Source organism: Carassius auratus, chromosome 21, assembly GCF_003368295.1.
Source record: "Carassius auratus strain Wakin chromosome 21, ASM336829v1, whole genome shotgun sequence".
NCBI lineage: Eukaryota > Metazoa > Chordata > Actinopteri > Cypriniformes > Cyprinidae > Carassius > Carassius auratus.
In genome coordinates this window covers 25,162,222-25,177,651 of record NC_039263.1, presented here as the reverse complement: position 1 = coordinate 25,177,651, position 15,430 = coordinate 25,162,222, and the positions used below count along the sequence as shown (strand labels likewise).

Here is a 15,430-nt window from a genome sequence, read left to right as displayed (position 1 = left end):
TTGCCTGGTTTGATGAGTCTGATGATTTCTGCTGCGACATTCAGATGGTAGAGTCAGAATCTGGTGTAAAGAACATGAAAGTATGGATCCATCCTGCCTTGTCTCAATGGTTCAGGCTGGTGCTGGTGGTGTAATGGTGTGGGGGATATTGTCTCGGCACACTTTGAGCCACTTAGTACAAACTGAGCATCATTTAAACACCACAGCCTTCCTGAGCATTGTTTCTGACCCCGTCCATCCCTTTATGACCACCATGTACCCATCCTCTGATGGCTACTTCCAGCAGGGTAATGCACCATGTCACAAAGCTCGAATCATCTCACACTGGTTTCTTGAACATGACAATGGCTTCACTTTACTCAAACGGCCTCCACATTCACCAGATCTCAACCCAATAGAGCATCTTTGGGAAGTGGTGGATTCGCCTCATGGATGTGCAGCTGACAAATCTGCAGAAATCTGAAATCTGCATGATGCTATCGTGCCAATATGGACCAAAATCTCTAAGGGAATGTTTCTGTTCTGAAGGCAAAAGTGGGTCCAGCCTGGTACTAGCATGGTGTAGCTAATAAACTGGCCAGTGAGTGTGTATATAACTATTTGAAAATCTGGAATCTGAATGTGCAGAAAAATCGAAATATTGAGAAAATCGCCTTTTAGAGCTTTCTTACTTTTGATACGAAACAAAGTCTCAGCTTTTAAATTATTTAAAAATTCTAACAATAAATATGGCTGTATCTGCCTCATTTCAACATCATCTTTTCCTCTTTATTAATAGTTATTCCATCAAACAGTGACGTTTCATGCAATTGATCAATCGGTGTTTCAACTGTGGAAAGATGTAAAATAAATAGAGCTTATAAACAATAATGTCACTGATATCACATTTACCTTACAAAAGCCATTTAATGACTACAAACTCATAGTCAGCTAGCAGAGGAACATTATGATAAATATATGCAAATATATGCACTGTAACGCTATAACACTACATGTAATATTCATTGCATTTGACTTCATTTTATGTAAATAAATAAGTAGTATATAAACAGCATTTTATAGACACCATTTCTTTCAAAAACAAATCATAATTATAATTATGTTTTTATATGTAAACACACACACATATTAATTTTGATCTGTCTGCACAGGAATTATTATTATTATTATATGTCAAGATAAATAGCAATTGAATTTGGACTTTGCAAACTGATGAGAGATTGTTTTCATTGAGCAATATCGAATCAAATCAAAATTAGAATCAAAGCGAATCAGAGTCTTATGAATTTGAATCGTATTAATAAGTAAAATCTACATTTTACTGAGGCTGTGTGAGGAAAGACCAATGCATTCTTGATTTAGACTGGATTAAAAACACAAAATGAATCAGTGAGATGAATGTGCTGATTGTGTCCTAATGAGACTCTGTGTCTCTGAAACAGCAGATCTTACTGAAGAAGGCTGATAAATGAATAAATGCGAGCGTAAGCAGACAAGCATCCACTCAGACAGTCCATTATATTTCAGAATTAAATCGGTATTATGTTGAAATATTCAGAGGTTGGCTGAAGGTTGATAATGCCTTTAGACAGACATTAAGCTGTAATCGCTTTCTAATGGAGTTACTCTGAGACATCTGATACCATTTGCTCTGAGCCGAGAGAAAGAGACTGTGTGTGTGTGTGTGTGTGCGCTTCCATTGTGAAAGTCTGGATCTATCAGCGCTCAGTGTGTGTGTGTGTTTTAGCGCAGTGCATGAGATGTGTGTGTGTGTGTGTCCCGTGGTGAACGAGTGTGCTGTCACCCACGCTGATTGTTAACTTGTTAGCACGTTCTCACTCTGACTCCTCTAAACTCAGAACAGGGTGACAGCGAGGTGTCAGATCCACAGAGACTCAGATTCAGACCAGAGCCGCTTCTCCGCTTCTGAACGTTCCTGTGGACTTCAGTTCTGTTCTGATACTGATGTGTGATGTGTGTCTGTAACGGGACAGACGGTCAGTTTCTACTGGATCTGATTCACTTCAGCATCTGAGCAGCTCGTCTTTCTCTTCAGAGCAACATCATACCCCACTGCAAATAAATACTGTCTTTCTTTCTCTCTTTCTTTCTTCCTTTCTTTCTTTATTTCTATCTTTCTTTTTTCTTCCTTTCTTTCATTTTTAATTTTTCTTTCTATCTTCTTTCTTTCTTTCTTTCTTTCTATTTTTCTCTTTTTTCTTTCTTTCATTCATTTTTTCTTTCTTTCTTTGTTCATTTTTTATTTTTTATTCCTTTCTTTCTTTCTTTCTTTCTTTCTTTCTTTCTTTCTTTCTTTCTTTCTTTCTTTCTTTTCTTTCTATCTTTCTTTCTTTCTTCTTTCTTCCTTCCTTTCTTTATTTCTATCTTTCTTTTTTCTTCCTTTCCTTCATTTTTTATTTTTTCTTTCTATCTTCTTTCTTTCTATTTTCTCTTTTTCTTTCTTTCTTTCTTTCTTTCTTTCTTTCTTTCTTTCTTTCTTTCTTTCTTTCTTTCTTTCTTCCTTTCTTTCTTTCCTACTATGCTGATAATATACATTTATTTATGTATTTATGTACTTTTTTATTTAATATTTTTTTTTATATTTATCATACACAAATGGAAATTCATTTTATTTATATTTATATTTAAACTTATTTGGCTTTATTCAGCTGATATAAACTCATAACCCATTGTAATTTTATTAATTAATTTATTTTGGACATAAATTATTTATCTTTTTTTATTTATTAATCAACCATAATAATAATAATCACACACACACACACACACACGCGCGCGCTGTTATGTTCTGTTATTTAGCTTAAATAGCAATGAACCTATTCATTGTCTAATAAAGTGAATTTACTGAAACTACACAGAGGAACCTGATAAAAATGTTCATTTTAGAAGAAAATTTGAAATGGCATTTAGAGGCTTTTGCATCTGAACATCTATAAAGTACTATATGTATATATACTTTATAGATAGATATTTAGGAAATCATCGAGTATTGTTGTGTTGATGAAAGCTGTGTTTCTGTGCTCATGATCCGGTCAGGGTTTGGTGTTTTAGTGTCGGCGCTGCTTTAAATAATTTGGTGTGGTAAAGACGCGGGAACATTAGTTTCAGCTCCGCTCAGCCTCACGCTGATGGAGAGAGACAGACGCGTCTCACTTCTGCTTTCTGAGACGCCTCTCTGTGTCACGCAGTCAGGTGTGTGTCATACTTCATGTCAAACTATCACAAACTGAGTGCATCTAGGTGATCTGTGTGTGTGTGTGTGTGTGTGTGTGTGTGAGAGAGAACTGAGGGTGAAAAAGGTCAAGTGACCATCAGTTCTGTATTATTTACTTGCCAAAGCCAGTTAAACTTTAAAGTTCTTGCATGTTAAATGTGCTTAAATATTGTCAGATCAACTCAGATCAACCAGTAAGACATCCTCTGAAGTGTGTGTGTGTGTGTGTGTACAGGGGTTTGTCTCATGAAAACGTTCAAAAATTAAGTTAAAATAATATTTTACGTCTACTTCTGCTAGATAATGAAGCCAGAAAATGCTACAGAACTAGAAAATATTTCTGCATCGTGATTGTGACAATTTCAAGTTTTTTTTTGTACAATTATTTATATCATCATATTTTTGTATTTAATAATTATTTAATAATTTTGTAATGTCAGTGCAGCATTAAATGTATAACTTTTCATAATAATTTGACAATGATTAATATTTTTGTATTCATTTTCCCTGTTATAGTAATTAGAATTTTAATTTTAGCATTTAAAGCATTTTTTTTTATTATTTAGTATTACCAAGACATTAATCTCATATTTGAATGAACAATTAATAAATAATATAATTTTATTTACTTTTTATTGTTTTTTATTTTAAAAATTAATTTATATATTAAACGTTTATAAAGGTATAAACTAAATGTACAGTTCAGTATGTATGAATCTAACCTAATTAAGAATGGATTATATGATTTTCTAATTCTGAATTTTATTGTTTGTGTGTTTTTATGGAAATGTTTTAGAGGACACTATTGAGTATAACTGAGCTTAAATGAGTCTGAATGAGATGTTCAGTGTAAACAGCTCGGATCTCAGACTTCGGCACGAGTTGATTTGTTAGTGTTTGTTAGTTTGTCACGGTCCGGATCATGACATGATAATAGCATGAGGAGGATCGAACCCATGACCCTGATTGCTCTCTGTGAGCTCAGGATGAAAAGAAACCACAATCAAAGCATGGAAATCCCAATCTGGGAAAACAGGAAGCCGGAAGCAGCGAGTTCTCTGGCCATTGTTTTCTAACGGAGTGTGAGTTGTGATATTAGTGCGGGTGTAATGATGGATGATACAGAGTACGGTCTTGAGAGGTGAACCGATATAACAACACTGACTGATGTCAGATGAGTTTTATTGTGCTAGCAGGAAAATAAAAATCTAATGCCATGACTGTTCCTGAAAGTCCCTTCTGCTCACAAAGGCTGCATTTATTTGGACAAAAATACAGTAAAAATGTTGAAATATTATTGTTATTCAAAACAACAGTTTTCTATGTGAATGACTGTTAGACTGTAATTAATTGTGGTGAGTTTCCAGCATCATTACTGCAGTCTTCAGTGTCACACGATCCTTTAGAAAGGATAAAAGCATGCACTTTATTTTTTTAATGATAGGAATGGTAGTTTGCACTCTTGTAGTCTCATTTTGTCTCTTATCTCAAATGAGAAGTTGCATAAAATTATTTTTTGTTCTTTTTAATTCCTTGAAGCAAAAATAAATATTTTTTATTTTTTTATTCTATTTAATGCATTTATTTATTTACTTTTTAAATTTTTTAATTAGTATCTAAATATGCATTTAAAATAAAAAAAATATTTATAAAGTATAAACTCAATAAAAATATATCGATATATAACAGAATTTTTTTTTTGTATTATTTAAGGTATTTAATAATAATAATAATTTTAGTAGTAGTTATATGGAATTTATGCAATGCATATTTAACAAATAAATACTTTGCTACAGCAAATATTAATCTATTTCACATGTTCAGTGCCATCGGTTTGGGTTGGTTGCTATCAGGTCAGTCAGTAAAACTAGTATAATTTTTATTCTGTATGTTTTGTCCAATCACGTCCTGTTATACAGATTTTGCAGACATCCCTGAATGCATTTGCTCTCTGTGACTCTTAGACGTCGTCTGGAGCTCAACACCTTCTGACTCCGAGTCTGAAGCTCTTGACATCTGTAACTGCCATCAGGAAGCCAAACCACCAACGACCGGCGCTGAAGCTCACACACAGAGAGGCTCTGTTGTTCCTTCCGCCGAGCGCAGGTGCTGCAGTAACCTAGAGAGACTAGTGCAGGTCTGGTTAACCCGTCAGCGGCAGCATTCCTCACCAGATCTTTTCCATCGGGGCTTCACGCAGCTGCAGGTGCGGCTTCACCTCGCAGGAAGCTGTAAAAACACCATCCAGCCCCGAACATAACCAACGGCTCCTGACAGATTCGGAGAGTAGGCCGATCTGTTCCCGGGTTTTGATGTTGAAAGCCACCGAATGAATCATGTGAACCCTCTCTGCCGCTGCGGAGAGAAGCCTCAGGATGTGGGAACAAAGATTGAATTCAATTTAAGAACCAAAATAACAAAAGAGACGATGGAAAAAAGAGGAAGAACTAGCGTTTAAGAGAGTGCAGTCAGATTGATGATGCTGAATCTGTCAAATTATTCCTCCTTCAAAGATCAATCCATCATTTGGAGACTGCTGTCACACTAGGTTTCAAGCTCACATTATTTACAAGCCCTAGACTTCTTTCTTTTTTTGCAATGAATAACAAATACTGAATTTATTCCAGATAGACGTAATGGTTTTGTTGCTGCACGATGCAATGAAATGAACAAAGTCGGCATATGGCTTCGTGCAACTCTAAAATCACAGAAATCAAATTCACAAAATATAAGCTTGATAGTTTAACATATAAAATTGAAGAAATTAAGACACATAAATGTTACATATTGTAATTTTACTGTTGTATTGTTAATTAAATTGTGTTATAATTATTATTATTTAAATATTTTATTTAAAGTAATATTTAGTATTTTGCTTAATGTTTTGATACTATTCTTTAAATAAAAAAACTATAAAATACAATTTTATAAAATAAAATAAAGCACTATTTTAATTTAAATTATAATGCATTTTTATTATTGTTTGGTATTGGATATAGTTTTTTTATATATATAGTTTTCATATTGGTATATAACCACATTTTTGGGCAAATTTTGCTGCCCAGCAAACAAGCACATTTTAAATAATAATCATAATTTGAATCTAAAAATACTTACTACTTAATAAATACTTACTTGTTATTATTATAATTTCCCCCCCTGCAAATCATGCTGCGCTCATGGAGTGCCTCATGTGTGTGTTCCACATACAGTATTGTGTGTGTGTGTGTGTGTGTGTGTGTGTGTGTAAAGAGGTCAAAGGTCACGTTTTGGGGTAAATGTGAACAGACCCTCTCAGGAAATGAGGTCGTGCAGGAAGGAACTTCTCTGAGCCGTTTGGTGATGATGACTGAATGGTGGAGATCTTTCTCTTCATGTTTATTAGCAGTGTTTAGTAAGTGGAGCTTCTCTTGATGGACCTGGAGATCAGGAACTGAACGAACCAGCAGATATGTGATAACTGGACAGAAGACCAGTGACGTTTCACATCAGCTTTGATTACTCTCCTCAATCAGGTTTAAACTGGTTTAATGCAGTCAGCAGTGAGTTGAGTTGTCATAGGTGTTTCGGAGGTTAGTCAGGGGTTAAACGTGTTACCCAGAATCCCTGAGAAGACCTTCTTCTGTCCTCTACTTCCCACTCTTGATTAATCCCAGGAAGTGACAGATCCTGCTGTGATTAATCACACAACTGTTTTCTTACAAGTTTTCTGAAATCGTATATTTAAATATGAAAATGAGGCATCGTCTAATTAAATATGCACTCATTTGCACAAATCCTTATCTATCTATCTATCTATCTATCTATCTATCTATCTATCTATCTATCTATCTATCTATCTATCTATCTATCTATCTATCTATCTATCATTCTCTTATAAATCTTTACATCATACATCCATCCATCCATCATTCTCTCCATGTCTACATCATTCATCCATCCACCTACCCGTTAATCCATCCATCTATTAATCCATCCATCATTCTCTCCATCAATCCATTTATCCATTCATCCATCCATCCACCTATCCTTTAATCCATCCATCCATCCATTCATCCATCCATCCATCCACCTATCCTTTAATTCATCCATCCATCCATTCATCCATCCATCAACCTATCCTTTAATTCATCCATCCATCCATTCATCCATCCATCAACCTATCCTTTAATTAATTCATCCATCCATCCACCTATCCTTTAATCCATCTATCAATCCATCCATCCATTCATCCATCCATCAACCTATCCTTTAATTCATCCATCCATCCATTCATCCATCCATCAACCTATCCTTTAATTAATTCATCCATCCATCCACCTATCCTTTAATCCATCTATCAATCCATCCATCCATCATCCTCTCCATCAATCTTTACATCATCCATCCATTCATCCATCCATCCACGTATCCTTTAAACCATCCATCCATCCATCCATCCATCCATCCATCCATCCATCCATCCATCCATCCATCCACCTATCCTTTAATCCATCCATCTATTCATCCAGCCATCCATCCACCTATCCTTTAATCCATCCATCTATTCATCCATCTATTCATGCATCCATCCATCCACCTATCCTTTAATCCATCCATCTATTCATCCATCCATCCATCATTCTCTCCATCCATGTTTACATCATTCATCCATCCACCTATCCTTTAATACATTCATCTATCAATCCATCCATCTTTACATAATCCATCCATCCACCCATCATTCTCTCCATCCATTTTTACATCATCCATCTATCATTTAATCCATCTATCCATCCATCCATCCTTTCATCAATCCATCACCATTTTGTAATGAGAGACCTGTAATGCAATTAGAATGGTTGAAAGAATGTTTCTAAGACTTTGCCTTCATTGTCTTGAAGGATACTGCTCAAAATGACTTTGTAGTGCTGCTGTGATCAGATGCATGGAAATATAAGTGTGTGTGTGTGCAGATGTGTGTATCTTCTCCTCTCATTCCTCTCTTGGTGTGTGTCTCTCCAGATGTGAGCTGGTTTGGGGGAGGTGCGTTTGGTAATGCTGGAATCTGGCTTTAGTGGAGGAAGTGCTGGCAATAATGTCATATTCCCAGAGAGAGAGAGTGTGTGTGTGTGTGTGTGTGTGTGTGTGTGTGAAGCACACCTGCTAATAACCGTCAGGAGCTCTTTAAAGGGGTCCTATTATGCTCTTTTACAAAGTCTTGATTTTGTTTTGGGGGTGTACTAGATCATAATCTCAGGCTTGATAGTTCGGAAAATTCATCTTTTTTCTCACAATTTCAATGACTCTTGTTGCACCTTCTGTATGTTTGACTACCATGGGAAGCACAGCCTTTAGCTCTATTGCTGAGATGATTTGGAAAACCAGGACACGTTAAAGTTATAATCCCTCAAAATTTGGAATTATCCATGTTTGGAATTGTAACGATATTCTAATGGGCCGCTTTGTGACATCACAATCTCCGGAAAACAATGCTGTAGTCCAAATGAGCTGTTCGTTGTAGTTCCTGAAAGGAGATAAAAAAAAAATCTCCATTTGGAGTAGACTTTGAGATTTGTAACTTTTTAGATATTTTTCATGTCCAAACCATACTCCGGGAGACTCCCGAATTTCAAAGCCCCTCCCGAAAATCTCCCGGGCCGACCTTTCTCCCGAATTTCTCCCGATTTCCACCCGGACAGCAAAATTGCTACACCATCCTTCACTGGGCGCCGTTTCAGACCGAACAATAGGGACTTAGCAACAGCCTCTGGTGGAACGGCAACGCCATTCTGGCGTTATATTGCACATGCGCGAATTTAACTGCTTCTTCGTGACGTTCTACTTTAACGGTCTACTACGGGAGAACAGCTGATTTGCCGGAGTCGCTAAAACATGAGAGATTAGGTAAATAGATGTTATGGCATATGACACTGTAATTTGCATCAGTTTATGATTGTCTGATCACAAACGATCTCATTGGGAATCCCGAGAACATCTATATAGGTAATAAAAAATATTTTATTTTACCATGATAGGTAAAAAAATGAATAAAAATGAATGCACTGTAAGTCGCTTTGGATAAAAGCGTCTGCTAAATGCATTAAAAAAAAAGAAATCTACCAGAATTGGTAGGTCACATTTTCTGACACGAAATTCATTTAAGCATTGGTCTTCCTCCATGTAATCAAGGTTAAAAGGCAAGTATTGCTTACATGGTAAATCTAGGTTTTTAGACTTATTTACATCATACAATATTAAAAACTCCTCTTCTGACAAAAGATTGTCATTTAATGCCAAAAGCAATCATTTTCTTGCTTTTGTAAATAAATTTTTTTGTATCTCAATAAGTGAATTAATGCCGCGTTGCACTGTCCTGTTTACCGTTGCTTAGTGATTTTTACGTTCTTGGCTACGGCGGTGTGACAGCATACTGTGTAGCCGTTCCATTCGCAGCTGATGCTTAAAGTCCCTAATAATAACGGTTACACCTCGAAGTCAAGCGCGGCAAATTCAGAACAGAAAAAGAAGAAGAAGAAGGGGAAGAGGAAGAAAGAAGAGACATGGCGAATAAACCATCTATCTATCTATCTATCTATCTATCTATCTATCTATCTTCCACCATTTTCTCCATCCATCTTTTCATCATCCATCCATTCAGCTATTATCGAATCCATCCATCCATCCATCCATCCATCTTTCTCTACAAACAACTTTACATCCATCCATCAGTCTGTCCATTTATCTTTTTTTTTCATTCTGTCTGTTGTTCTTTCTATCACTCTTATAGTTCAGCGTATCGTTCTATGAAGTGTTTCTGTCTGATATTGCACAACATATAGAAGAGATAAGGGTCTTCAGCAGAAACTGTGTGAATGGACTCCAGTGTGTGTGTGTGTGTGTGTGTGTGTGTGTGTGAGACAGCTCTGTCATTAAGTTCATGAGGGCTGTGCTGGTCCTGGATCAGAGCAGGGGGTTATGGGTCGTCTGATAGACTGACATGTTGGAGTCCAGCTGACAGCAGAGGTCTGGGTTAATGACCCACCATCACTGTGTGTGTGTGTGTGTGTGTGTGTGTGAGAGAGTGTGTGCATGCACTGCAGGTAACAAGACAGACTAAAACAATGCAGCTTTTTTTGCAATAACTGAGACAGTAATATTTACATTTTATTTTTAAGTACTTTCTAATATTTCTAAATGTGTTCTTCTTTCATCTGGTCTCTGTTCCTCTGTTTTCATTTCTTCTGCTGGAGTTGAAGGCCAGAGAGAGTGGCAGATGAAAGGAGGCATGAGAGAGAGAGAGAGAGAGAGAGAGAGAGAGGGAGAGGGAGAGAGAGAGAGAGAGAGAGAGAGAGAGAGAGAGAGAGAGAGGGAGACAGGCTCTGTTTGTGTCTCACTGCATGTAACAATATTAATATGAGTCTGTTTTGTGTCAGGAGGTTTAATTTCATCTGTGAAAGACACACACACACTCATCTGTCACTGTAACTTCATTAGACGCTGACGAGAGGCCGGACACACACACACACACACACACACACACTTCAAACAATATTAGATATGAAACAATATTTAAGATTCAAGTAAATATTCCTAATAAAACAATATTCTGCCGTGTCCTGATTATGATGCTGCTGTGATGTCAATATTTACTCTGATTTGTCAGATGCATTTGAAATTATTTATCTATTTATTACAATACCAGGGTTAGTGGCTGAACTAGTTTGTTAGGAGTCGTTATTTTACAGCGGATTAGTTTAGTTTATCTTTTAAAAAAAACTTTAAATTGTAAAAAATATTTCACAATTTCACTGATTTTACTGTATATTTGTTGAAATAAATGCACACTTTCTTGCATTTTTAATCTAATTGTAAAAACGTTCTCATCTGGAGCTCTAGGTGTTTTTTTATTTAAGGAATAGTACGCTCTCTGACTGACAGCTGTCAATCAAATCTGATTGATCTTTGATCTCAACCAGCTCCAGTAGATCAGACCAGTTCTGAGCGGATCCAGATTCAGATTTTAGCATCTTACAGCACTTGGACTCTGTAGTTTGTTTCACTGTAATCCAAACTAGTTAAGCTAGGTCATCTGTCATGCTAATTCAGTTCTCTGTTGTGTTTAATTGGAGAATCAACTTTATCTCAAGTGTTTCGCTTTAAACTCTTTAGCTAAAATAAAAACAGAACTAAAGGAGTGAGTTGTTGGCATTGTGGTTGGTTTAAAGCTATAAAAATAGAAATGTTTGAAAACATTTGTGATTTCGTTGGAAATTTAGTTAGTTTCACACACACACACACACACACACACACACACACACACACACACACACACACACACACACACCTTTTCATATTTCTCTTTTTCATCACTACTCCCTCAATCCATCCGTCTTCACCAAGATGGGGCTGCAATTTCTCTCTGTGTGTGTGTATGTGTGTGCGTGTGTGTGTGTGTGTGTGTGTGTGTGTGTGTGTGTGTGTGTGTGTGTTATACGGGTTTATTGGTCTGTTCTGGCTTTAGGCAGTGAGACCCCAGGTGCCAGGAGAGGTTTGAGAGGTGAAAGGTGTGTGTGTCTGTGTGTGTGTGTGTGTGTGTGTGTGTGTGTGTGTGTGTGTGTGTGAATGTGTGTGTGTGTGTGTGTTTGTGTGTGTGTGTGTGTGTGTGTGAATGTGTGTGTGTGTGTGTGTGTGTGTGTGTGTGTGTGTGTGTGTGTGTGTGTGTGAATGTGTGTGTGTGTGTGTGTTTGTGTGTGTGTGTGTGTGTGTGTGAATGTGTGTGTGTGTGTGTGTGTGTGTGTGTGTGTGTGTGTGTGTGTGTGTGTGTGTGTGTGTGTGTGTGTGTGTGTGTGTGAATGTGTGGGCAGTAGCTGATAAGGAAGGAGATTCAGAGTAATAAATTACAGAGAGAGTTACAGAGAGTCTGATAAATAATGGATGTGTGTGTGTGTGTGTGTGTGTGTGTGTGACTGCTCAAATAAATTCATTATGTCTCACCTGAACTGGCTTTAGAGAGAAGCGCTTCTAGAAGCCCACAGACCCAGTGACCATGACAGGAAGTGATGTCAGATGTGTCTTCCTGTAGAGCTGAATGTCACAGGAACATGTGCCTCTCATAATTCACCTCAGAATCACTAGAAAGAAACACTACATTAGACTAAATCATCTGTGCATTTTGATATTTTACCACATAAATCTCATTGATTTTTCATCTTGGTGTTGTCCGTCTGTCGTCGATGACAGATCTGCTGCTTTACTGCTTCATCACAGTTTATTGTAAAGCGGTGTGTTTCTCTTTAAATCACGAAGCCCTGTACGATTGCAGGCTCCTTTTATCAGCTGTTGACTTTGCGATAAATGAGCGTCTCAACAAAGAGCGTGTCTTTCATGCGCCGCGTCACGAGGGCCACTTTGAAGAGAAGTTTTCTGAGCGTGTTTTGATTGAGCGCTCATTGTGAGTGGGAGAGGATTTGTGGAAGCGGTTTTTTCCCGCGGTGGGTGATTCAATAAAGTGTTTAGGAAGAAAGAGTCCGAGACAGAAGCCGTTAATTACCGCCATTATAAACCGCATAATGTTGTATTGTCTCTCTGTCATTAGAAATAAAACTGTGTGAATGTAAACATCACATTTATGTCACGCACGACCTGCGTTACTGAAGGATTGTGGGAAATATGAACAGTGTGACATGAAGACAATGAATGGTAGCTATTTTTATTTAATTAGGACACTTAGTTTTTCATCTCAGTGCAGATTTTGAACAGGATTTATGAATAAATAGATGAGTGAAATCTGATTTTTGTTCTTTTCTCTGTAGATCTGGAAGACAGAGCGAGTTCGTCTTGGGGAAATGGAGTTCGTGCCACAAAGGTGAGCTTTTACACATTTATAAATGCTTTTGGTTTCAGTGTTCGGGTTCAAACACTAGTCTTGCTGTAGGCTCCCTACAAAGGCAGCTGACTTCTAAGGTAACACCTAATTCAGACCAGACTTTGACTATTTTGACTAATTTCTTTCTGAACTAATGATGCATTAAAAAATAACTGCATATTATATTATATTATATTATATTATATTATATTATATTATATTATATTATATTATATTATATTATATTATATTATATTATATTATATTATATTATATTATGTATTGTACAGATTATTTATTTTGTCATTTATATATTTATTATATATTTGTCAATTGTATTCCTCATTTAGATGTCACTTTAGATGAAAGTTAAATTAATACATGTAAATATTATATTAAATGTATTTATTTATCATATTAAATATATTTATTTATCATATATTATATATTTATTGCTTGTTATATTCCTCATTTACATCACCTTGGATAAACTTAATTAATAAATTACATTTATTGTGTCTTTCCAATTTATGATAATTATTAATTGAAATGTGCATGTGTATATTCTGATTGTTTTTTATTTATTTTTAAATTTTCATGAAATTTAACTTCATTTATTATTTATAAACATCATTATTTATATATATTTTTATAAATATAATGTAGTATTTATCATTTGTCTGACATTATTCAGTTTAGCATTTATATATTTATTTCTATTTTTTTATTTGTATATTTATTATGTATATATAAATACACACATAGTATATATTTTGAATATATTTACATGTATTTATTTATTTATATTCAAATAATTTGTATTATATATAAATATATTCAATATATAAATGTAATATATTTTTATTGATGTATGTGTATTTATATATACATAACACATATACACAGTACATAAGCTATGTAAACAAAAACTTACATTTTGGATGCGATTAATCATCTATTTCTCATCCTCCACCTTGGATGAACCTTTTTTTTGCATTTTGAACTAGTCGTAGTGCATTGTGGGATTGTTTTATCAGTGTAGCCTTTGCATCTGTTGCATCGACATGTTGCACGTTATTTTGACATTATTGCGCTTGACTCTGACGGTGATGTCTGAGAGGTCAAAGGTCGCTCTGATAGGGTCTTGAGTTGGGAAGCGTCTGCCGTCAGCAGAATCAGGGATCAGGTCAGCAGAGGTCAAGCAAGGACGTGCTTACCGAGCACTTTCAGCCGAATGCAAATGAACTCTGTCGTTGTGAAAGAGCTTTCCAGAGCGCTTTATTCCCACTGACCCACGCTCACACCTGACACGCTTCAGATATCTAACAGTAATTTACCTCGAAAGCCATACACAACATGATTTGTGGCATTATTTCTTGAGAGTGTGGCCTGTGAACTCCTTTGATTAATGCCAGGTTTATTAATTATTCGGGGAGAATCTGAATATTCAGTGGGGAAGACAGGACAGGGTTTATTCAGCATGATCTGATTGGATTATAATCTAAACTTTACACAATAAGGCAGCTGGCTGGACAGAAAGAAGAAATAATCATTTCATATTTGTGATGTCAGGTGGAAGCCAAAGTCATTTCAGTGGAACAAGTTTTGGGGTTTTGCAAAATAAGACCAATACTGAATATTAACTGTTAGTAGGGCCTATGCTGATTCTTTTAAAAATACATGTAGTTTCTCTTTGTGTGTTTGTGCCATTAAGCACATCAGTATTTATTATTTATTTATGACTTTATTTATGGTGTATGCATTCTAATTTATTCGATCGTTTTTATATTTATCATTACATCTCATTACATTTTGTCTTACTGAACCATGTACAGTATATGTCTGTATATTAAATGTATGAATACAGTGTGTGTGTGTGTTTGTTTGTGGGTATTCTCTTTAAAATAAAATAAATGGAGCTCCATTCTAAATGTGTTTTGCCATTAAACTTAGCAATATATTTTTGTATTTGTAACTATAATATAATATAATATAATATAATATAATATAATATAATATAATATAATATAATATAATATAATATAATATAATATAATATAATATAATATAATATGTATTATTGTTTTTTATAATTTATATGTTAATTGTGAGATTGTAATTAACTATATAAAATTTTAACCATGTATAGGCTTAATATATAATATATTGCAATTTAATTTAATATAATATTTTTAATTTATGTATTATCATTAATTTATATGTTGTAATTTATAATTTTGTGTCAAATCCATATTTATCTTATTTAAGTGTGCCTTTTTTAGAAGGTTATATAAAATATATATCTTTCTGAATATATATATATATATATATATATATATATATATATA

At 35.2% G+C, this 15,430-nt stretch overlaps 1 protein-coding gene across 2 annotated transcripts in view; it reads left to right on the top strand.

The window, feature by feature from the left end:
- tcf4 (transcription factor 4) overlaps positions 1 to 15,430 on the top strand; it is a 162,976-nt gene that overhangs the window by 19,613 nt on the left and 127,933 nt on the right. For both annotated transcript variants that reach the window (XM_026196960.1, XM_026196959.1), the window contains one exon: positions 13,030 to 13,082. In XM_026196960.1, the coding sequence (XP_026052745.1) occupies positions 13,030 to 13,082 (53 nt within the window). The remainder of the gene's footprint in view (positions 1 to 13,029; positions 13,083 to 15,430) is intronic.